The sequence below is a fragment of the Athalia rosae genome, chromosome 7, assembly GCF_917208135.1.
Source record: "Athalia rosae chromosome 7, iyAthRosa1.1, whole genome shotgun sequence".
Lineage (NCBI taxonomy): Eukaryota > Metazoa > Arthropoda > Insecta > Hymenoptera > Athaliidae > Athalia > Athalia rosae.
In genome coordinates, this window is record NC_064032.1 from 12,272,834 (window position 1) to 12,297,353 (window position 24,520).

The window sequence follows — 24,520 nt, forward strand, 5'->3', positions numbered from 1 at the left end:
AATCGTGAAATGTAAAACGAAAAAAACGTTTATCACGAAATACCTGAGGATCTACCATCGCTCCTCTACCTTCTGATTTTGGAATGAAATTTAGTACCTACAGTCATTTCATTCTACCAGTAGAAACAGACGGTCTTGGTCGGCCGCGAGTGCGCGTCTGATATAGAGAGATCTTTTGCTGTCTGACCAGTCCGGTTTTCTCACCTCATCAATACATATACATGTTTTTGTTTTTTTTTTCTGACAGCTGTCATTATTTGACACAATAAAATAACGCTGATGAAATTTTTGTTGTAAATAAAAAAAAAAAAAAATCGGACCATTTTTGCAATTGAAAAAAAAAAAACGTGAAAAACACCTTTCTCGTCTTTTTTCTGTTGTTCAATTTATTGGTGATTGTTGCTACAATATTTTGTTTGAAATAAAATAGAAAATAAAATTTTTCTTTCAAAAACTGTCGCGTAAATATAGTTCTCCCAGAACGTTTTTACGGTCAGTGTTAAATTACTGTGTTAAATAAAAATAAAGTAAAATTTTAAACAACAAGGTGTTGGTTGTATGAATATTGGACAACCAAGCGACGAACTGGATAATAATATTAACAAATAATTGAATCTAAGTGTTTTCGAAATTTTTGTTTTTTGTTTCACTTCGAATTACAAATCAAATATATTGATTCAAAATGCGGACCATGGAAAAAATAAACGGAGAGATTCGCAATGATAGTAAAACGACGGATAATTCTACCTCAGTAACGGCAGACATTCTAAATCCCTTTGTACATCGACTTGAACTTGACACGACCTACGACAAGCTCAAGGTTAGCCAAATATTTTCCAATTGTTGATAAAAAAAAAACGCCCCAAAGATGGAAAGAAAGAAAAAAGCTCGCACATATATCCATTCAGCCTGTAGAAAAGTTTTGGCAAAATTGTGAAAACAAATCTTTGCAAAATGTAGTACAGAGAAATAGTAGATTCAATTGATAGAACGAAGAGAAAATAAACTGGTGTTCGAAGATATGGAATTACGCAATTTGGTGCAGACCAAGTTCCAATCGATTCTATACGCTCAACGAGTGAAGAGAATGAATTTTTTTCACCCTGGGATGAGAATAATAAAAAAAGAGTTTCAAATCAAATCAAATGCGTGTCTTTTCTTTATTCGTTTCTTCGGGGTGTACAATCAGCTCTTCGTCCTGGTGTGAATGTTTCGTCTGCGAGTATTACTTGTTTGTACCTATCGTATGGCGGATATAATGTAGACGTAGAATTTGTGTGTGCTTTCTACTCTTCGTAGTCATAATACGTGTAGGAAATATGTGGCACCTGGAGTCGTTGTGTTGCAGAGAAACTCTTTTCAGAGATGCGATCCGGCGTGACGAAGCCCTAGTTAGTTTTAACGGCGACGTATCGTTAAACCAATTTAACAGTTCACGTAATGTTCGCGACGCGTGATGAATTGTTTTTTAAATTTTTAATCATTTTTTATTTTGTTCATTATCTATTCATTTTACACGTGGCCATGGTATGACCATACGAGATATATTGGTATGAAAAAGTCTGAAATTTATTTTAGAATTTTGGAAACTTTACGCAATTAATACGTGAGAGTCGTCGACGATGAATTTCTGAATCAATCAAATTTAATCGAAAAATATTTTTCTATCAATGATTATTCGAGAACAATTGCTTAGGGCGAAACTTGGGATTTTGGAATGTTGAAAGGGGAAGCAAAATTTCTCCTGAAATTCTGACGTAATCGGTCCGATTTTCGAACACCGATAATTCTGGGTCACGTTACTGCACGTATCATTAAATATAACGTGATTCCGTGTGAACGAGTATCTGCAGACACTGTCCGGTGACAAATCTATACGTATAATGTATATATTTTTTCTTCATTATTACGTAACACGTTATTATTAATTCCGGGATTATTAAAAAGCGCCGGAGATGCACATAATACACCCATGAAACCGAAAGTATTTCGACGTGTAATTCTCGATCCGCAATATTTCCGGCGTTTAACTTTTATCTTATTTTATATTATGCAACTGCAGTATCCGCGGTATCGAACCTGATCACTTCCCTTGATCATTTATGCGATATACAAATACCTATGTATGCGTATAATATACATTTGCACAACCGCAAACTCAGGTGCGATAGAAAAGAAAAAAAAACATCAATCATTTATAAAATCCGATGCTCTTGTCGGAATTATTTTTTGCCGATCGATTTCGATCTTCCCGTTTCTTTTCCATTCCCTTATTTTATTCTATTTTTGATTTTCGATTATCAAACTCGTCACGCGATCTCTACGGATCGAAATTTCTTGATACGGAAATTACTATATGAATATTTTATTTTTAATTGCAATTGAAATACAGATACTTTACACAAACGTATATACCGTGTGTCCCAGCGTTTACCTACATCGCGGTATGTCCAGTTGCCTGCCCTCAGGCAGCCAGACGTTTAGACTACGGTGTAAACGATGGGACACACGGTAGATACGCACCCGTATGCTGACAGCCGCTGCAAGCTTCAACTGAAGCTACACGTATCCTATTAATTATTAGCTTCGAACTAAATATCGGTCGTTCACTTCTTGGTAGTAGGTGTGTGTATGTGCTAATGGTATAACATTATACACGTTTAAATTGGAACGGTAATTACATACCTCTCTCCAAGATGCGTACGATGACATCTTGGTTTCCTTGAATTTTTCAAAAATTTAACCGTTCTATCTCCCTTTCGTAGAAAAAAATTGTTCCAATTATTTTCATTCGCTAATTCGTTCAATTATTCATTTTTTGAAGCAAAGTGCGCCGGAGAATAATTCTTTTCTGAGGCGTCAGCGGTAATATATAACTACAATATAACGGAACGAAAATTTCTAACGCTAATTTTTTTTACGTAAGATAACATAAGAATACACTGGTATGAAAGCGCCTGGTAATGTGCTAGAAAAAAAGGCAAATGTATTTTTCGCTTCAGAAAAGTTATCATAACTGTACAATTACGCGTATAACATCGATTATTAATATGTCATACGGACACAAGATGTGCGCGTAAGTGTGCGAACGCGTGTATAAATTTTGCGGTGGAACAGTTTGGGTGTGCAAAAAAAAAAAGAAGAAAAAAAAAAAGGAAGAAAGAGAAAAAGTTTGGGCCCGGAGGCTGAGAATTTTCGGTTCAGTCGGATCGACCGAATTATCTAGCGCGCGTTAATGTAGGTTAGTGAAAGAGAAGTGAAGGCACGCGGTAGTTTCGCGGTAGGCTATACGTGTTTCATTATAGATGTTCGGTTCAACGATACCTCCGACGTATCAGCTGCAGTAGTAGTAGTAGTAGTAGTAGCAGAAGTAGTAATTTTTTATCACGCAGCCATCGGTAAAGTACAGCTAGAATAATTCTCGTCCGGTTGATTCATTGCAGTATTCGTGTTCCTTTTTTACTGTTTTAAACTTTTTTTGCTTTTTCTTCTTATCCTTCAATGTACGATAACCGTATACTACACATGATTCGCGTATACGCAGCTATATGTATACGTACCTCTATATAATAAATCAAATTAATAAAAAAATCGCCTAATGATCTTATGATAGATTTATACCGCGGCAGGTTCTCGAAGCGACTTTCATGACGCCTGGGTTCATTCTTTTTTTCATTTTCTCGAAAATAAGAAGCAGCCTTATTCCAGAAAATTTTTATGTGCACGCGTACGGCGTGAATATGTACCTAAATGTATCACGTGTGTTATCGCGTATGCGATAGAAATCGGATGGGATCGCGAAATCACTTTCTAATTGTTAGTGAACGGTATTCGCTGGACTATGAGATACCATATCCTGCACGTATAGGAGCCGGCGTTATTTCACGTTAAACCGTAATATACATAAACATGTAACCTGCCATATACATGCATACGTATGGAGATAAGAACTGCAATTTTTTTTTTCTATCAAATTTTCATGGTCTCCCTTTTTATTCGACGAACAAACGAATCGACGAAATACAGTCGAATGGTTCTTGTCCCTGCGAAGCTTTTTCGAAGCTTTTTTTTTTTTTTCGAGAACATTTAAGAATTTTCAAATAGGCGCGAGTACATTACCTATTATCGGAGTTACATCACAAATGGTCCTTTCAAACTTTTATTTTAAATTTATCGGAAAATCCGGAAATTCGCAGGTTCGAAGAAGCCCCAAATTTCACGTACTTGCCCGTACATAAATCTGAAATACGTCGCAAGAATCCATACAAATTCCTTTCCGTACATAATTTAAACCACTTGCAGCTTTACAAGTACCTATATATTTACAAGACATGTTATGTACATCTAACTAAATACATATAAGTCAACGGGGGAAGCCTCTGCAGCCCTGCGCGAACGCGCATTGTCAATTTTAACGGGCAAAGAGAATTTTGGAATTTCTTTTTTTCCTTCAATTCTACAACGAAAAAAATGTTACGTAATTTTCAAACTGTCAGGGTCAGAGAGGTAAAAAATAAATAGATTATCACACCTGTAATATAGGGTGTATTTTATCACGTGTTACGTAGTGCAGTTAATAACTACGTAGTAATTAAATTTATGCAGGTGTAATTATATGTATATATTAATTGTTACCAATTGTTACTATCAACGAATATGTACATGGTAATCAAGCTGGACGATAATGTAATGTCGTACTGTATAGAATACGATGCAGTTAGGACCAATTAAGGTTCAACCAAGGTGAATTACATGTGTGCACGTATCGCACGTGTAATCTAATATTTTTGACACGTGCGTCACGAAATTTATGCAGATAAACGTACCGAGTCCTTTTTTTTTTTTTTTTTTTTTTTTTACATCACATTTCGACATCATTTTCGTCGAGGTGAGGAGAGAAATGAAAAAGAATGAAAGAAAAACTTCCGAGAATGAAAAAAATTGGTAACGACACTTCTCGCGTATCGCTCCGAGGGATCTCGAAAAACGCTCGGGCGTCACGTTTCCCTTCAATCTTTCTCCAATTCATTTTGTTTTTTTTTTTTTTTCTTCTCACTTGCGTACAGCTATTCCACAAGCTTTGGTATGCGTGTACGTTGGTAGATACGCACGAAAAATATTTAGGCCACGAGTTATATGCCAGGTCACTATTTTATGTACGTAGAATCCATAGGTATACCAATATTATGTTCGATATTCTATCGATACTATATACTTGTAACGTTAACTTATGAATTTCTATATTCGTAACTTTAATAGGATCCATTATCCGGATACGGCGTTTAAGATGTTTTAATAATTCCAACACGGATTAATCACGCTAGATTAATTATTCATATTTTTACAGTCTTATTCTCATACATACGTGTGTATACGGATTCGTATCTTCATCGTACATAGATAGGTATCGCGATGAATTATTCTGCGTGAATTTATACGAATTAAAAGAAGCACGAGATGAAAGAAAAATAATTAAATTTCATTTTCATTCGACGCGGAAGTCTCCCTTGTCTATGGAGGAATCTGATGGTAGATACCATTTTTTTCTTTTAGTTTTTTGTTTTTTTTTTTTTAATCTTAAAATTCTTCCGGAATCACACCTTAGGATTTACATGATATTACATGATATTATATACAATATATTTTCAAGGTCTCGAACCCATTTAACTATTACTATTATGTATTATAAAATTTTTTTTTTGAATTTCATTAACATTTTTTTCAATGTGCATTTTTTCTATCAAAGTTTTTCACCCTTTGAAAATCAATCTTTCTTGTGAGTTGGATTGAAAATATTCATCAAGAAAATAAGGAAGCCTTTTTTGGATAATTCTAATGAAAGCTATAATGGTCGTTTTGTTTTTCGGGCATAATTTTGCCGGTAGGTTAGCGTCCCGTAACATGCTCCTTGACATGATTACGCGTTGTAAGTACAAACTGCAACTTGAAAACCGCGTCCGTCACCTCGTAACAAGGTCTTCAATTATTTTTCACGTATTTTATATACCTATATAACTGTGCGTGCGGTTCCACAAACGTATTTATGTACAGATACAGCGTATACAAGTTATATGACCGTATATAGGATATAAAATGATGTGCCTGGAATGGCGAATGAGATAATAATGATATTTTTTATACTGCAGATTTATTTTTAAACCGGGTTAACATGGGAAAAATTTCCCCACATTTCAGCTCGAACTGTGCGTGGGGCCCGTTGTAGAGATTAAAGACAAGAATCTCCGACATTTTTTAGATCGACGTTCTAAATAACAAAATAAAAACAGAAACAAAAAAGGGAAATATATTTTTTCGAAAATATTCTTATCCCACTGTAAAAGAAGTTAAAAATTCTACTCAATGAACCGTCCGTTGATACTACCGATTGTTAAACGAAAAAGAAGGTATGGAGAAATTTTTTTCTCTCGGGTAACGAAGTATTGACTTTCTTCTTCTCTTCGATTTTTTTTTTTTTTTCTCTTTGATTGAAATAAAGGCTTCGTGCAAATCTCGAGGAAAAAAACGGAATAAAAAAATGACTATGATTACACGTTATACGTATTCGTCACAATATCATTGCATAGTTGATTATCTGCTGCGAAAGCTTCGATCCAATCACTAATCATTATAGTGTACCGCACCACCGCAATATAACGTGCGCATAGACTTATATTCTGTATAAATAGCGAGTATGAAATAAGCGACTGCTTTGTACTCGGTTACAATAATTAGAAGACCGTGAAAGATGTGCCATGGGACAGAATAGCACTGCGAAACTTTGAGAGTTAAAAAGTTATGGAAGAAGGAATTATAACGGTTTTGCTTGCGAAGCCGGTTGAACGGTACCTGCTGCTGCTGCATCGTCATCGACTTTGTATACCTGACTACAATAAAAACGTGAAGTTTTTACTTATTCAATACTCGGATCTTTCAACTTCTTCACGATCTGATAATCCATACATCGCCGTTCATCCTATACACACCGATACTGTAATCTCATTCGCGAAATTTTGAACGTAGTATAATCGATCGATAGTAAGATTAAGAATACGCGTGCTAATTAATTCATACGATTCATTCAAAAACTCCATTTTAGTTTCCTCTATTTTTTCTCATTTCTTCATTCGTATCTAGATTCACTTCGGTAGTTTCTTCTTTTTTCTTCTTCTCTGTTTGTACATCTAGTCGGGTAGCCATTTTTTTTCTTCCTATCGGACAGTCTTCAGACTTGCGTTCGTATTTGATTTTTTAAATTTTGCTACTTTTTTTTTTTTTTTTTTTCTTTTAAACGATGAGTATAAAAACGAAAGAACAATCGAGTGCAACGATCGCGAGAGATCCCTTTCTCGCTTGTAATAACCTCGGCGATACAGAATTGACCTTGAACTAGGTCACGCAAGTGCAGAGAGGGGATTAACCTTGAACTTGCACTTGGCCCTGGTACAAAATTTTTTAGATGTACGTAAAAATGTATCATTTACTCAAGATCGAGATCACATCGCGAACAATGCAATTAACGTTTTGTTCATATTTTTAGTATTCTATTTTGGATTCTTTTTTTTTTTTTTTTTTTTTTGTGGTTACAACTGTGCACCACGTGTCTTACATTGGGTATGTATATATATTTTTTTTTTGTACACCAGATTTCGCTACGCCGAATTCCGATGCTTCGAATTTTAAATTCCGCTTTCCTGGCGTACCGCCATTTATTTTTATTACAATTTTATAAGCGCACATAAATAGGTATATTTTAGAAATAAATATATATACTTCACATACGAGATCTGCACAACATTCAATACATACGTATGTAAAGGCAATCGAATTTCCCGCTGACTTTACGGAACGTTTAAATAAAAACCGCGAGCGCATGGTTCGCTGTTACGTAATTACATAGAAAATAAATCCAGACGACGGATGTTGAATACTAAAAAACAAAAAAATTCTGAAAAAAGGACGAAGAAAAAATACTCAAGGATTTTAATAATTTTATTTCGTCTGTCGCAACTCATTTATTTTTAATATAATTCTCTATTCTCATTGTCAACGAGTATAAGAAATGACGTATCCATCAGCCATCCGTGAAAATTTTTTCAAAAAGAATTCCCATCTGTCTTTGAACGCATTTGTTTAAATTTTTTTCTCAATTCATTTTTCTTTATTTTAATAACCAGCTCTTTGTTCGTTTCGTAAATTATGGTCTAGCGACTCGCGTATGAATTATTATTTATAAAGTTCTTTCATTCGGAATGAAAGAAGGTTTAATATTAAATGTTACATCCACGTAGGTACGGTGGTCATGCTATTCAGTGAAATGACCATGAGAGTCCGTCCGTCTCCGAACCGTTATTTTACCTGCCTTACTTAGGATAGTGCCTATAAGGAAAAGGGCTCGAGATGAATGCGAGGGCCTTGACCTTCGATCGGAAGCACCGAAGTGTCGATCTGCCCGAAATGGATCCTCGAAGGATATTGCGATGTCAATTATTTAACGCACAAAATGTTTGTTTGTTTGTTTTTTTATTTTTTTTTCTTATTTTCTTCATTTTCATTTTCTCGTTGCAGACGGCATTCCTGACGGTTGCTCTGTTACCCTTTCGACTGGCGGCCATTACGGCACTCGTTATAATGGCATGGCTTCTCGCGTGCTTGGGGCTTCGCGGACTAACAGAAGATGATCTTCGAAGAGCTCCCCTCACCGGATGGAGGCGGTAAAAGAAAATAGAATATTATTCTTCTCACTAAAACGTACCCACGTTTTTTTTTTCTCCCCCCTCCCGTTTGCAAGGTGTACATTCACTCGTCGACAGAAAAAAAAAAAAAAAAAAAAAAACCAATAACAACAATAATAGTAATGATAATTTTTGAACAGAAGATTTTTAAAAAATTATATATAAAAAAAAAAACGAAAAAAAACTACAACGTTTAAACGTACATGTGATATTTACACGCAACACAAACAATTTATGGGTATATGATATATGTATTGTACACGAAAGCTTCTTAACAATTATTATGTAACGAGTATATATATACATGATTTCATTAATATTCTCGCATGTGCATGACGGGTAAATTTTTTTTTTTTTTTTTTTGTTCTTTATTGGTTTGCTTTAAAAGAATTTTGACTAACACACAAGTTCTTCGTGATTGGTATTATTCTTTGAAATATCCTTGGATTCGATGTGAACGATCTGAAACTAATACAACGCGTTTGACGCAATGTTTAATCCGCGACGAGGTGTTCGCAGCAGATTATCTCTCTTTTTCTTCCGATACTCCGTAAGATCATGTCGTTATAATTTTTTACCCGTGTTTTTTTTTTTCGGTTTTATTTTCTTCAAAATCGACTACGTGTCCCGTAGTTTCCTCAACCGGTTACCTCAACTTATACAGGTGTAGGTACGTAATGCGAAGCGGATTTGAAAACTGGCTTAGCATGCCGGTGCTCGGATCATACACCGGATAACTTTCACCGTCGTTGAATCGACTCGACGCAGTTCCGTTTTTTCATCATCAAATATAGTAATAAATAGATTGGCTTAATTGAAATTAGAGATAATTGAATCCATCATATTCTCGCCCATTTTATTTCAGTCGATTTTGGTTGTCGGTATATATGTACGTACGTACGTTAGCGTTAACAATTTTCCACGCGACTAAACGATCATCCGTCGAGTTGGGTTTGCGCCAAATGTTATAACCTAATCTGGGCTACTTTTATCTATTAGTCGACGTCGACGACATTTAGTCTCGTATTTCAAATCATCGTCGTTTACTGTACACGCGTAAATTTCTATCCGCTCAATAACGAATAGCTTTTTTTCATTTCATTTTATCAGTCTTTCATCGATCGTCGTCTCATTAATTTGGCTACTCTTGTCTCAGTTCCTCTCGTTGCTTTTTTATATGTATGTACGCTTGCTTTGTTCCTCGTTTTCGTATATTTTCCGCTTTTTTCTGTGTTGAAATTCCTGATTTTACTTAATTCTTTTTCTTTCATTACATTTTATTACATCGACGAATAGAAAGAATCACCGTCGACGTGTAAAGTAGATTTTACTTTTGCTCGACGATTAGATGCAGTTTTGACATTATAACTGCAAATAAGATTTCGAATCTGAAAGTAATTTTCTATTCAATTTTTTTTAATCACTGAGCAAATAATCGCAGACTCGGCGTGTCCGAAGGGCCCGCTCTAGGCTAGCTGTTCACGTGAAACGTCATGCGAATACCGTAAAGTTCAAACACACCTCACCTCATTAGTAGTTGAATGTATACTATACGTACATACAAGTGTACCTATATGCGTACCTCACACGTTACATTGAAATGCAGAAGCTGCATGAATTTTCAGTAAAATTATTGCGTATACTATGTACATACGATGTGACGAAAATTTGATTTTTATTCTTTTTTTCTCTCTCTAATATTTCAATTTATTCACGAGACGTTTCTTTTTGAAACTTTTTTTCTCACAACCAGAAGATCAATTTCAATTATTCAATTCAAATAAATATACGTATCAGATCGAAAATAAATCACAAAAAAAATGGACGCCAAATCCATATGAAGTCAAATACACAGCTGGATGCATTTACAAGTAATGATATCCGTACACATGCCGGATTTGTAGCTAGAGTATTATTCTTATATGTTTCAAATATTGCGTACACTCGTGATTAGAAACTCGCTGTATTGTGTGGTAGGACCAAAGAAGTAGAATATTTAATAGAAATAGTTTAGAAATTTTTGTATAATTCGTTTTTTTTCTTAAACGCAGAAGAAAAGAAAGATTACAATTACTGCCGAAAGGAAGGAGAATCTAAGAAGCGCGATCAATTTATTTTTTTCAACCCCTGAAACATCGGAGGAAAATTGTCGTTGGAAAAAAAGAAATGACAACTTTTACACATTTTCAATTTTTTGACGTGAACGAAAGTTTCCGGAAAACGACATTACATGAAACTAAAGGAAAAGAATCTGATTTAATTTATTACAAAGAAATTTAGAATCACGTCTGACGGAAACGACGATAATATATCTGCATCTGATGTACCAACTTCTTTAATCAACAACAGAGAGCTACGTATTGTGATCTGCTGGATTATGAGAGCGTTGTTCGTCTGCGGAGGTTTTCATCATTTGAAGGTGAAAGGTCAGAGAGCACCTGCCAAGGATGCTCCGGTATTGGCTCTCGCCCCCCATTCTAGCTTCTTCGACGCCCTAACCGTCGTCCATCTTGGAGGACCGAGCGTCGTAGCCAAAGCGGAAACGAGCCGAATACCATTTTTCGGAAGTACGTCGACGATTTTATTATCGTTATTAATAATTATCTATCGATCGTTAATCGCTGAAATTTATTGCCAAAAATTATCATTCAATTTACATACGTGTATAAATATGTGCGCTAAAATGAAAATACACCATACCCGTCGTCCTTGAGGTATATTGGTTTAATGACATATTATATCATTAGATAACTTCCGTAAAACTTGAATCAGTATTTTTGGTATCTTGAGAAAAAAACTCTTACTCACACGTGTCATTTGCACGTACGCGCATAAATCGCGATCGTCTGCGAATTGATTCGACAAATTTTTTTTCAGTTACGTAACGTATGCAGGTATAATTGCGCGAAAAAAAAAGTTCAAAATCCTTCGAATGTTTTTTTTTCTCTACGTGCGCGCACTTAACGTGTATAAATATATTTGCTTTTATTTGCACATATACTCCGTACAATCTACGTATACATAGCAGCTGCAGCAGCAGCTATATTATGTACAGCGAAAGTTGATGTGTGACGAGGATTTTTATTATTTGTTTATATCATATGATTATGCGTTACATAGTTTTATTCGATCAACGGCGTCCTTTATTTTTCTCAATCGAGAAATCTCATATTCTATATTTCACCCTCTCGAGCGCAGTCTAATATACATTTATCACCTGAAAAAAAAAAGTATCATCCGATATCTGCACTAACAATCAAACTATGCTATTTGTCTTATGCTATTTTTCACCCTTTCATGTACATGGAATTCCAGAACAAAAAAAAGAAATCAAAAAGGAATTCAAAGGATATAATATATTTTCATCATACATTATGTCATGTGGTTATTGGTGATCGCGGGGAACCTATATTGCAAAAATATAAACTGAAGAAAAAAAAGAACCAAGAAAAAGTGAATAATTAAAACCGTCATAAATTTTGTAACATAATTATTCAAACTACACAAACATTAATCATTGGGCTTGGTATACACGATCTAACACCTGTCATGGGAAAACTGAAACACTGCACTTTTGTGAACAAAAAAAAAAAAAAAAAAAAAAAGAGAACCGAACGGTTTGAATAGACCAAAGTTTTCCGTAGTACCTATACATAAATATATTTTTCATTTGCGCTGTATACATAATATTGAAAGCTAAAAACCAAAAGATCGTAATCCACAAAAATTTACAGATAAACTTCCACGTGAGCTCAAATAAAAAATCACTAAGGTATGACAAAAAATTATCAGAGTGATTTGGATGGAATGTGGTTGTTAGAAAAAAAACTCAAGACGAATATATTTTCATTAAAATTATGAATTTCCTTTTTCCGAAATTCCAATACGACGTGGTGTGGAACAAAAAACATTACTTACGCCCTTTGGCTTTTTGGCTTTCGGTATACGTATTTCAATTTCGCTAATGGGTTTCTGTCACAATTTTTTTCACGTTATAATTACTCTTATTTGAAATACCTATATACATTTACACCCCGTATACTCTCGCATACCCATACACACATATGAGATGATTAATTATGTATTGTACAATTCATAAGTTCAGAAAGAAAAGAATAATTGAGAAATTATGACGAAGGAAAAAATGAATCGCCAGAAGGAAATGAGAAAGAAATACTATCAATGAAATTGAATTGCAATCAGCAGAAAAATAATTCCTTGGCTGTGCTTCCTGGGTCGTCTGACTTACCAAGCTGGAGGGATGAGGATCGTAGTAAGGGGGAAACAAGCGTCGAGGAACGAAGCTCCGATTTTGGTCGTCGCACCACATTCAACATTTATTGACGGGGGGATCGTTTACGTCACCGGATTTCCATCAATTATTGTACGAAGGGAGTCCGGACTGAATCCTTTCATCGGAAGTACGTCCATTCTGTTGCAAAGATAAAATAAAAAAACCTCATCATATCTCTACCCTTTCAGAAAGACAATATAATGGCGAATCGAAACGCCAGCTAAAATAATGGAATCGAATAATCGAACCTCTGAACGAACTAGTTTCTTTTTTTTTTTTTGCTTTATCGTTTCCTGTATCGGTTAGCATTTTTTAATTCGTTCCATACGGTTCTCGCGGATATCCGTTCGCAGTTTCTGTCAGTTATTTATATGGCATACAGTTACTGTTTTCTATATGTATACGTATTATCTATACGCGAAACGGCTTGCGACCATTTACTATACGGATACCTATCCGCGTTTCTTTTTGCGGATGTGGAAGTCTACCCATGTATATATATATATATATATATATATATATATATATATATACATTTATTTATTTCTATGTATATTTAAAGACGTCAAGTTCCTTTCACCGCATCTGTACAATTCCCTATAAATATATATACAAGGCCCATTCTCCTACGACAATACCCCCGACACGTATCCGGAGGGATTTCAATAATTTAAATCGTGTCCTTTTGTTTTGTTCGCACTTTTTTTTCTTCTCTTTTTCTTCTTCTTTGAATAAATTAACTACAAAGATATTGGTTATTATTCAAAAAGAAATCGAATTCACGTGAAGATGGGTTAATTCGAATGAAAGTAAAATATTCTGATATGATTATACATATAATATTATATTGATGGCGAATATTGAAAAAATTGCATGTATCATTTTGTCTTATAATTTATTCATTTTTTTCTTTCTTCTTTCCACCGTGATTATATGTACCTATAATCTTTCAGGATAACGTAAATTTATTTGAAAAAAAAAAAACGCCTAGTCAAGGGAATTTTACCATAGTAGGTACATACATATAAATAAATAAATGAGAGGACTTTCACTCGCGTGCTTAGGTTGAGAGAAATAAATTTTTTTTATTTCTTTTATTTATTTTTTCATAAATTTTGTTACGTGGGTATACCCAATAGCTGGTATTATTTATCGACGTCATACAATAATGTACAGGGTGATTTTTATTTTGGAGGTAAAGAAAAAATTTCATCTCTTCTCTCGTTTTGTCTGAAATTATTGATTGAAAAAAAATTTTTTTTTTATCTAAATACACTTTACGTATACGAGGTGTTCGCACACTTATGTAGATGTATTTGGATACTGTATATTGATCTGCTTGAGTACCTCGTACAAAAGTGACGATGTAGCTGAGTTTCACAAAAACTTGTACGAAAAAAAAAAAAGGAAGAAAAAATTAAAAGTATAATGCTTAGTACGCGATAACGCGTTTGATACACGCACGTACTCATATGTATCGGTGTATAAGCACAGCGAATACTTCTTTCGTTAATTAAACTCGCACGATAATAATTTTTAATAATTTTTCAGAAGTACCCGAATACTTTCTGTTTTTTTGTTTCCATGTTAATCAATATCTGATAACCATTTTTCGTTAAAAGTCACCCTGTACATGTAGAAGAGGAAAAAAGATTCCTAGACGAAATGATGATTGACGATGATTTATTGCATTTCTATACACCTTGGGCTGTATACCAATTTCCTATTTAAGAAGAAATCGACGGCGATCATTTCTATCGGTATTCTAATTGAACGACAAAAGTGAAACTCATAGGTAAATATATATGTATATTCGTATATAAATATAAGGTGTGTAATATTTTATTTATGCACGTCTACCTATATATTTATATGCAGATATATATTTATGAATATATATTAGCAGAGAAATAGCAAAACGCAAATGTATATATAGATGTTATAAAAATTATATTAATTACAATAATAATACTGAATATCAGATTGCGCTCGTCGCGGAATTTTCCATATTTTATCGTATATTATATACCTTGAGCTATCTCCAATTTCACGTGGTTATACAACAATGCAGACGTTTGTTGATATAAAAAATATTCACGTTTCTATATAAAAAAACAAAACAAAAAAGATAAAAGAAATTAGGTAATTGTTTTGTCGAATGATTGAATAAAAATATTAATTTGTCATATTCATTTATTTCTTCAATTACTTCACGACAGAACTCATCAATTTTACGCAACCCGTATATGTTTGGAGGGAGGATCCTAATTCCAGACAAAATACTATCAAAGAAATTATCGAACGAGCCACTTCCAAAGAAGATTGGCCACAGGTGATTAATCGAAATGCATTTCTATGCAATATAATTGAAATTTTTTTCTTCATTCTTGTTGCATATTTTATTTCCATTCAATTTTGCTCTTTGCAAATTTTTCACTCAGGTCATGATATTTCCCGAGGGAACCTGCACCAATCGTTCGTGTCTGATCACCTTTAAATCCGGTGCTTTTTATCCCGGTGTCCCCATTCAACCAGTTTGCATCAAGTATCCGAATAAATTGGACACGGTTACTTGGACGTGGGAAGGACCCGGGGCGTGAGTTTTTTTATTTTCAAAATATTTAGTCATTTATTTTCGATTACAATATCTCCTTCAATTTCGTTCACTTATCATCGAAGTTAGCATTGCACCGATCACTTTCTGAACCGAATAACCCGTTGATATATTCGGTAATAACTTCTTTTTTGTTTTTTTGTCTTCTACAGATTGAAATTATTGTGGTTAACTTTAACGCAATTAAATAGCAGCTGTGAAATCGAGTTCCTACCAGTTTACAAACCTAGCGAAGCCGAAAAATCTGACCCAAAATTGTACGCGAACAACGTGAGGAGGTTGATGGCCAGGTATAATAATGAATGGATATTTTTTGCTTATTCGTAACGAAGTTGACAATGACGACATAAACGTCCGCATTACAGCGATTTTTATTTTATCTTATTTCATTCTCTTTTATTTGTTCGTTTTTGCTTAATTATTTTTCAGGGCATTGCAGATACCAGTTTCGGATTACACGTACGACGATTGCAGAATAATCAGCAAAGCGCATCAGTTGAATTTAAAACATGTTTCTACTATCATTGAAGCTCATAAGCTCCGCTATAAACTTGGGTAAATAAAAAATAGAAGAAATTAATCAGTTAGTTAACGAATACCATGCTGACTGAAAATTATATTCTCGCGATTGGATAATTATGGTAAATTTGTATATTTTCGCAGCTTGTTGCAAGCGAATACGGAAGAAAATTTGGTCAACGGAAGATCTGAAAGGTTGAACGAGATCGTCGACCTACATAAATTTTCACAGATTCTTAGGTTGGATGAAAAAGATTCAGCGACGAAGCAGTTGTTCCACATACATGACTGGGTCGGTACATGAAAGTTATCAGAGTCTTCAGGAGTTTTTAATTCGTGAAGATTTGATTGTTAATTTTTTTTTCGAATTATCTCTTGCAGAATCGGTGCGGTAAAGTTGATCTAGAGGAATACATCTTTACAGTATTAGTAATAGCGAAAGCAAGTTCGGTCGAGGAGATGATCAGATTGGCGTTTGAGGTACTGGGGATATGTTGAATGAAAAAAAAAAAAAAAAATGAATAGTATAATGATGGTTTTTCTTTTTTGAAAAACACTTATCTGCAATACACAAATTTCTTTTAGCTGTGTGTTCCGACTGGTAGCGATTCGGTCGATGCCAAAGCCCTCCGTAGAATTCTCTTCTTGTCTCTTCACCTACAGCCTGAAGAATCGGATAGGATTTTCAGAGATTCTTTGACGATAGAAACGAACAAAGTTAAATTAGGTGAGTATAACACGAGGGTGTGTTTTTCCTTGTTTTTTCAAAATATATAAGTTTTTTTTTGCATCCTGTGTTTTTCAGACGACCTCATAGAAGTTCTTGGCAAAAGAACCGAATTTGCTCATCTGTTCGCTACAAATTCTGACGAAAGCCGAAAAAAATCAATTTGAGCATATACAAAAGTTTTATCACCATTGAAGAAATGTAATAACCAAAATGAAGAAGTCGCTCAGCCCTTTTTTTTCATCGATCATTATCGATTCTCTAAGGTCTAGTGAATGGAACTAGATATACCAATCAGTTCGGTTTACTTCGGAGTTGTGAAAAAATACTAAAACGAAAAATGTGATTTAATACATTTTTTCGGCGTCAAGGGGCCAAGGGTAACGAAAAATTTACATTGCATTAACATCAGGTTGCATCGGTTCTAATCTATGATATGAGAAGAGCGCGTTTTTTTTTCTAGCGTCGCATGTATTACATGAATATTTTCAGAAAAGGTAGATATTTCATCTGTAAATAGTGTGCAAAATAGTTACTGTTATTATTACGAATTAATAGATGCAATTAATTTTTGCGTCCTAGTTGTAGTTATATATTTTTTTTTTTGCTCTTCACATAAATGCAATGAATCACAAGGGTACCAGGAATGAAGCCCATCCAGTCCTATCTGAAGGCATCATCCCTACTTTACAATCTGAGGTATAATTACCTATAGATAATAAATTTATAAAGACAAAATGAATAGGAATGAAACATGATATGAATACTTACATGTTATTACTGTAGATTTTTTGACTGCTATAATATGCGATAATTATACATACATACATATATATATATATATTTATTTTATAGATATTGTCGATAAAAAAAAAGAAATTTGATTAATAAAATATAGTAATATATCACGTAGATTTTTATAAAAATTATATGATGTGTCCAGAAAATAAGCCCTTCGACGAAATATTTTTTTTCTCAATTTATTTTGTGTACATAGTATATGTAAATATATTTATCTTGGATTGCAGGTACACGAAAGAATGTCAATTCGTCGTTAAAACTACATAGGTATATGATATAAAGAATTTGTCTACAAATACATTATCTCTAAGAAATAATTTTCATTTTATTTTATTTATCCACACCTATAAAATGTACATGGATATTTTAATTGTTCACTAATTGATCAAATATACATTTCACATATTGTAAAGGGAAGGTAAGAACACAAAAAAAAAAGATAGTCATCTTAAATGAGTATCTGACGATCTACTTTTAGGGGTACGTCTTTCAATGTTATTCAATATAATAAAGAAAAACCATAATTGGATACGAATAACAATCTCTATAATGTGTATTTGTATAATTGTTACGTTACAATAAGAGATTTATGACAAAATACCGCGATTGCTTTCAGTCAGCTTGATATGATGAAAGTGAATTTAATTATTAAATTAATAAATTCCCTTCATATAGTATACATAATATTTGATATTCTGATATATATTAAATACATGTATATATAATACGAATTTTTTTTTTCTTTATTCCATGTAAATACGTGTAAATAGTTTATAAATATATTGTCGTTCGAAATGACCTAGCGACCAGTACGAATCAAGTATTGCGGTCGATAAAATAGAGAGATGAAATCGGGTAGAATCGGGTTCGGCCGATAATCACTAGATAATGAAAATTAAATTTTAGTTCACTTCTCTTCTGACCGTCATGGTGCGTAGACGTATCACGGATCGAAAGTCAAAAATGGAGTGAGTCGATTAATTTTATTTGATAATTTTTTGAACGCTAGCCTAACTTTTATTGTTTCATTCAATTGTCCATTTATTTTGTCGATTGAAGAAATGATGGTTATCTGTTTATTTAATACTTATACATCTTATAGTCACATCACGCGACTTTATTTTCATATACTTTATAAAACTAATATTGTAGGTACATACATGATATTATGGATCGCTCGCCCAACTTTATTTCGTTATTTCACTACCATGCTTGTGACTATTTAATTTCATGAGTTATATAAATGAATTAAATGATATTCAATTGAGAATATTAGGCAGCTCTTAAGTTCTGAATTGCCTTGAAATTGATCACAATACTGAGCTCAATGGTGAAATTTAGATTTTACAGTAATCACAACCAGTTATAATTCACGCATCGTTTCTTACTTTCGCATCACATTTTATTATATCAATTAAAAGATCTTCCTATCTCCGCAATGATTATTACAATTATTAGTCTTATTATTATAATAATTTTTTTTCTCAATGTATCATACTTGGTATCATCATTTTTCATAGATATTTAGATGATTAATTTTTTTATTCTTTCAACTTTAATTTTTATATATACAACTTCGGTTAAGAATTACAGTTTTAGGAAGGCACGACAGTGCATACGTTACAATATATACCCAATCATTTTTCAGTTCAATGTTAATAATATATTATGTACAATTCTCCCATTCCCTTGTCAAAATAGAAATTGAATGATAATATTTAAAAGATAAAATAGAATAAACCTCGAACCATAAAGAATATACATATTTCATTCTTCGATTTTTATTAGCAAAGAAAAGAATACTAGTAACGTGCAATGTCCAGATCTATATTTCTATGCTACCAGATGAATGGTAGCATAAAATTCATATTCAATTAACTAAATAAGACTCACTTTTTACGGAATATATTAGCCATGCTAGGCGCGTTTGTTTTCTGGTGAAAGATTTTGCTCATTCGTTGTCGCATGTCTTCAACTCCTTGACCAACGTTTACGTTTACATTAGCCATGGATAGAGAAAGGCCCGAACTCGTTGAAGTTGACCTGTAACATGAAGAAACAAACGATTTTGATGTCAATAAAATGTCAAAATATATTTTTGCGGAAAAAATGATTTAGAGATGACAAAATTCTCACCGTTCCAAGGACTTCGGAGGTTCTTGTCTAGACTCAGCTTCCTTCAGCAACGAATGTACTAAATCTTTATGCTGAGGCAATGTCTGATTAACTAAAGCTTCGAGGTATCTGAGTCCAGGCAAAAGAACGCCAGTGATGCACTGACTGCTTAGCGGACAATAAACTAAGACAGAATATGCTTCGACGAGGGAATTGACAAGATCTATTTTTCTACCCTGTTGAAGAGCTGAAGCTGCTATACCAGCCAGCTGCGTGGCTATTACTGAAATTCAAAAAATTCATTCAATAATCCGGACCAAAACTCACAATTTATCTAAGCTACTGAGCAAAGAATAATTTACTCACCATCCTCTACGTAATGTCTAGGGCAATTCGGCGCAATACTTGAGAGTGCTGTGACCAAGGGGACAGCTAATGATGAAGGAACGCCCTGCGGTTCTCTGGCAATTGTTTCAAGTGTCAATCTAGCTTTGTCTCTTGCTTCTTTGGCACCACACTCAGTAACGAGGCGCGCAAGGGCAGGGATTGCTGCGGCTTTAACAGTTCTAATAATACAGCGTAATTATTAAGCAATTGTGAGCGTTTGTTGTATTGTTTTTTTTTCTTGATGAAGAATTGTTATAAAGAATTACTTACATGTTCGAGTCACTGGCAAGTGTTACTAAGGCTGGTGCTACTTTAGTGTTGGCAAGATGATCAGAAATGAGGGATATTAAAGCGCTGAATAAAGCTGCAGTTGCGCATCTAACTGTCGATCTTTGATGAACAACCCCTGAAACAGGATTTGATAAAAAACAAACCAAAAAATGTTAGGCAGTTGGGTATCGTGATTATTTTTGATTATGAATTGTAAATAGGGCTGCTTACCCTCCCAGAGAGCATTGAGAACGTGTTTTTGCATATGATTTTGGTTGCACAGCCTGATAACCGTCATTTGTAGGATCTGACTGTTGATACCGCTTATAGCAAAGGCCACGATGAACTGATTCAAAGACTTTGTTACTTCGATAGGATCTAATGTAGAGAGCAAAGTTAGGTATACTGGGATCAACGTCAAATTTAAAGTTCCTTGATCGGGAGATAACTTGATTAACTGCTCTTCGAGTTCAGATAATTCGATAGCAAAGATTGGCTGAATCTAAACAAAAACGTAATTGAATTATAATTACTTTGTTGTTTGAGCTGTAAAAAAAACATTCACCTTCAATATAGTGACATGTCTGCCAAAACCACAACACATGGAATGTATGTAAGTGATGAACGAGTTCAGAATAGATTCCTGGGTTACGTTTAAGTATTTCACCATGTCTATAATTTCCGGTAATCTGTATAAAAAGGGCATAAATTGAATAATTGATCTCGGTAAAATGCAGCAGTTGTATGAACAATAACATAAACTACGTCAAATAATCAATAACTCACAGTTTGTCGGTTAGCCAATCTAATTCTGGCCAAGAATCGTTTTTCCATGTATTGGCAAAGAAAGTGTACAGCACCGTTGAGATCTCAATATCTCCTTGGTAAAATACTTTTGGATCTATCATCGGAAAACGGCAGAGTTCAGTGAACTCTGACGCTGTGTGAGAAAATATTTTAATTGTAATTCCAGTAATTCAGATACTCTGAGCAGAAATCCGACAATCTACAGAAATCTACTTACGTAACTCTGAAGGTTTTTGTTCCTGGATTAGTGCCTTGACGTTTTCGTTGTCAGCTACACAGACGATGGTATGCGGTAACAGACACTGTAAGACATCGATAGATGCCACAACTCTGTCTCTATCAGAATTCTCTTTGCTTTGTAGGTTTTGATGGTGAGATGGCTTTAGTTGATTCCGCAATTTTGATAAAATCCTAGGAAGTAAGTGAGACTGTAGTCTTTTCAAGGAAAGCGCCCACTGTGCCAATACTGGTACTAAAAATTTAGCCGCAGTTTCCACTACTGAAGATGACGAGTCATCAAGAGCAGTTAGGGTCAGTTCTTCGCACTAAATCATTAAGGTGATAATGAGGACATTTAGATAATTTTTCTTAGATAGCAATAATAAAATAAAAAGATCACTCACCTGAAAATACTTATCTGGGTCATCCATCAACGCAACTAGTAACGCCAGACTTTTAACAACGGCAGCTCTGACAACAGATTCCTTGTCTTCGAGAAGCATTTGTTGGAGCATGGATAGCATAAGAGAATTTCTAGTTGCACTTGATATATGCGGAGCTAAAACCGAGCAGCATTCTGCAACTAACAATCTACGTTCAAGGTTCTTGTGCTGACTCTGCTCCCAACACTGGGCCAAAATTTCTCCGCTCTCTATGGAGCCTGTAGAATATTTCATCATAGCGACCAGACCTTTGAAAAAAGATCAAAGATTAAAGACCAGTTTCGGAATGTATATAAAAAAAAAAGATTTCAAATTCTATATAACCCACCAGCTAAGATCATGAGTCTTTCTTCTTCTTGAGGTCGTTTTTTCAGATTAAACAACAACTGCAGCAATTTTTCTCTCTCACGCGGACTAGAGTGCAATTGTACAGTACTAAGTATCAACGGGATCATCTCTTCACGTTTATTTAGTATCACATTAGGAATTATTCTGGGTAATGAGTACGACAATATCTGCACAAGATTATCTTGAGTTACTCCGTCCTTCAAAGGATCTTCAATATAGGCTGTCGCTGGATTAGATGTGTCGACAATACAGTGGGTCATGACTTCGTTTTCAAAATTTGGAGGTAGAATTCTAGGAAACGAATGCGAAATTAATGACATTTTTTTTTGTTTTCTTAGCCTAGATGTTGCAACAAGAATGATCTTCTCACCGGTTAGAGGAATCACAGGGATCGGCTAGTAGCTTCGTTACATCTGGTCTCGGGAATTGTAGTGTCGTCCATTCGCGATCCCCTGGATCAGTTTCGTTGAGACTTGTGACGATTGAAGTACTATCATCCCCGCCGGGCTCTTGAGTCACATTAGATATATCCTGAGGTATTGACTCAAGTATTTCAAACTTCTCAGGTGTTGACGAGTTAGAATTTATAGTCTGAATTGTCCCTGTGCTACCCTGAAATTTCAAAAGTAGGATAGGCAACAACTCACAAGATTGTGACATTTCAGACCAACCTTTGCTTCTCCTTGTGTCAAATTAGTTTCACTAGCCAAGAGCCTTTCTAGATCAGATTTTTCCTGCTCTAAAGCAGCTTTTTCTTCTTTTAGTTGATTTATTTCAGATGTCTATGAAAAAATTGACATCATACATAGTATCAGATAATCCAAAGCTCAGATAACAACGTTTCTTAAAAACGAGACTTACCATTTCTGCAAACTCCATTTCTTTTTCTTCATCGATTGATTTGTCTAAAAGTTCAGTCTGCACACCAATGGCAACAGAAGGTGGTTTATCATGCCCGTTAGCTTTCATGAACTCTCTATATATTTGCAGTAGTTCTGCAGGTTTGGAAATATTCAATCCTACATCGTCCCAGTCCTCAAAATCTTGGTTATCATTTTCATCACTAAAGGTGATCGAAGTGAGCTTGTAAGAATGAGCAAGAAGGTATTCATTGACTAGGTAATTCAATGCTCTTAGCTCATGAGGTTTGATAGGAGAATTTGTTGTCGCATGTTTCTCCAAGCCTAGGTCAGGCGTTGTGACTTCAGATTCTTTGGCACAAAAAATTGTACAATTAGAATGAGAATTCAATTCTTTTTATTTTGAAAAATCAAGTTGATCACCTGTAGCTACGGTGAGATTAGCTCTCAAGGCTGAAATACTTTCTCTAGCTTTTCTAAGTTCAAATTCGAGAACTGCCACACGTTCATCTACTCCACCTCCATCTTCTGAATACCTGGTCATGTCCAGAGAATCCAATGTTGCTTGACTAAGTGATCTGGCTGAATGGTGAAAATGGTTTCATTAACATTGGCTGCCAAAAAGGTAATCTGGAGGTTATCCTTACGCATCGAGACATAGGGGTCAGGCTTGATATTTTGTGTCTCAAAATTTCCAGGGTTTGAAAAGTAGTCCCTGAGGATCGGCAGCTCTCTTCCTGCCTCGCATAATTCGGCGTGTAGTTCCAAAGCCGTAAGCAACAATCTTTCATTAAGTAACTTGGTTGCGATGTCTATGTATGATATATGAGTAGTCGTGGTGATTTGGGAATCCTCTTCTGTGGTAATAGTCGATGTTGAATAGAAAATCGTTTTGCTAAATCCGGTTGAATTTACATGTGTTCTATAAAATCTACTAACCTTTCCCGGGATCAATCGTGTTTGTGCTGCAGATATCCTTAGCCTGATTAATGGGCTCAGCCATTTTTTTAACAGGTTATAATTCATCAGTTTCAATCGTTATGTGATCATATCTTTTTACGAAGTAGAAACAAGGATGAACATGTAGTTAATTCTCAAACGGCATTGCGCTATATGCATAAGGCAATCGCCACAAATATTTCGATACCCGTAACACTTCGTGATGTGTACCGATGACAACAAAGCCATGTTACCTGTGCTTTATCATTTTTGTGGAGGCACGAACAGAACGTTGCGTTTATTGCGCGTAGGCCACTACTAGGCACTCCAACGAACTGTCATCCGTGAAAGCGGTGAAAGCCTTTCTGCTAATTGCTTATGCCGCGGTAAATTTAAAAAAGTTACAATGGATTCGAATTTCCATCGCAAAATATCTAACTGAATC

The 24,520-nt window shown here is 34.6% G+C and overlaps 2 protein-coding genes across 5 annotated transcripts; one reads left to right on the plus strand and one right to left on the minus strand.

Moving 5' to 3' along the window:
- The first annotated feature begins 102 nt into the window (after positions 1-102).
- Positions 103-18,418, plus strand: LOC105688176 (lysophosphatidylcholine acyltransferase). Of its 4 annotated transcripts, none has more exons than XM_012404281.4 (11): positions 103-820; positions 8,566-8,711; positions 11,082-11,299; positions 15,246-15,358; positions 15,468-15,622; positions 15,793-15,930; positions 16,070-16,195; positions 16,304-16,451; positions 16,541-16,639; positions 16,745-16,886; positions 16,965-18,418. In XM_012404281.4, the coding sequence occupies exons 1-11, from the start codon at positions 683-685 to the stop codon at positions 17,051-17,053; spliced, it is 1,512 nt and encodes a 503-aa protein (XP_012259704.2). In that variant the 5' UTR covers positions 103-682; the 3' UTR covers positions 17,054-18,418. The 4 variants fall into 4 exon arrangements, with proteins under 4 accessions (XP_012259704.2, XP_020709167.2, XP_012259705.2 ...); XM_020853508.3 differs by lacking the exon at positions 11,082-11,299 and adding an exon at positions 12,936-13,153; XM_012404282.4 differs by lacking the exon at positions 11,082-11,299 and adding an exon at positions 12,939-13,153.
- Positions 18,419-18,766: 348 nt separating this feature from the next.
- On the minus strand, positions 18,767-24,520 carry LOC105688180 (RAB11-binding protein RELCH homolog). The gene is made up of 16 exons (XM_012404287.4): positions 24,076-24,520; positions 23,784-23,993; positions 23,560-23,718; positions 23,138-23,487; positions 22,948-23,058; positions 22,647-22,888; positions 22,257-22,567; positions 21,890-22,176; positions 21,484-21,811; positions 21,246-21,399; positions 21,025-21,148; positions 20,691-20,961; positions 20,460-20,595; positions 20,169-20,368; positions 19,824-20,085; positions 18,767-19,730 (listed from the first exon to the last, which is right to left on the minus strand). Exons 1-16 carry the CDS (start codon positions 24,137-24,139, stop codon positions 19,577-19,579), a joined length of 3,363 nt encoding a protein of 1,120 aa, XP_012259710.2. The 5' UTR covers positions 24,140-24,520; the 3' UTR covers positions 18,767-19,576.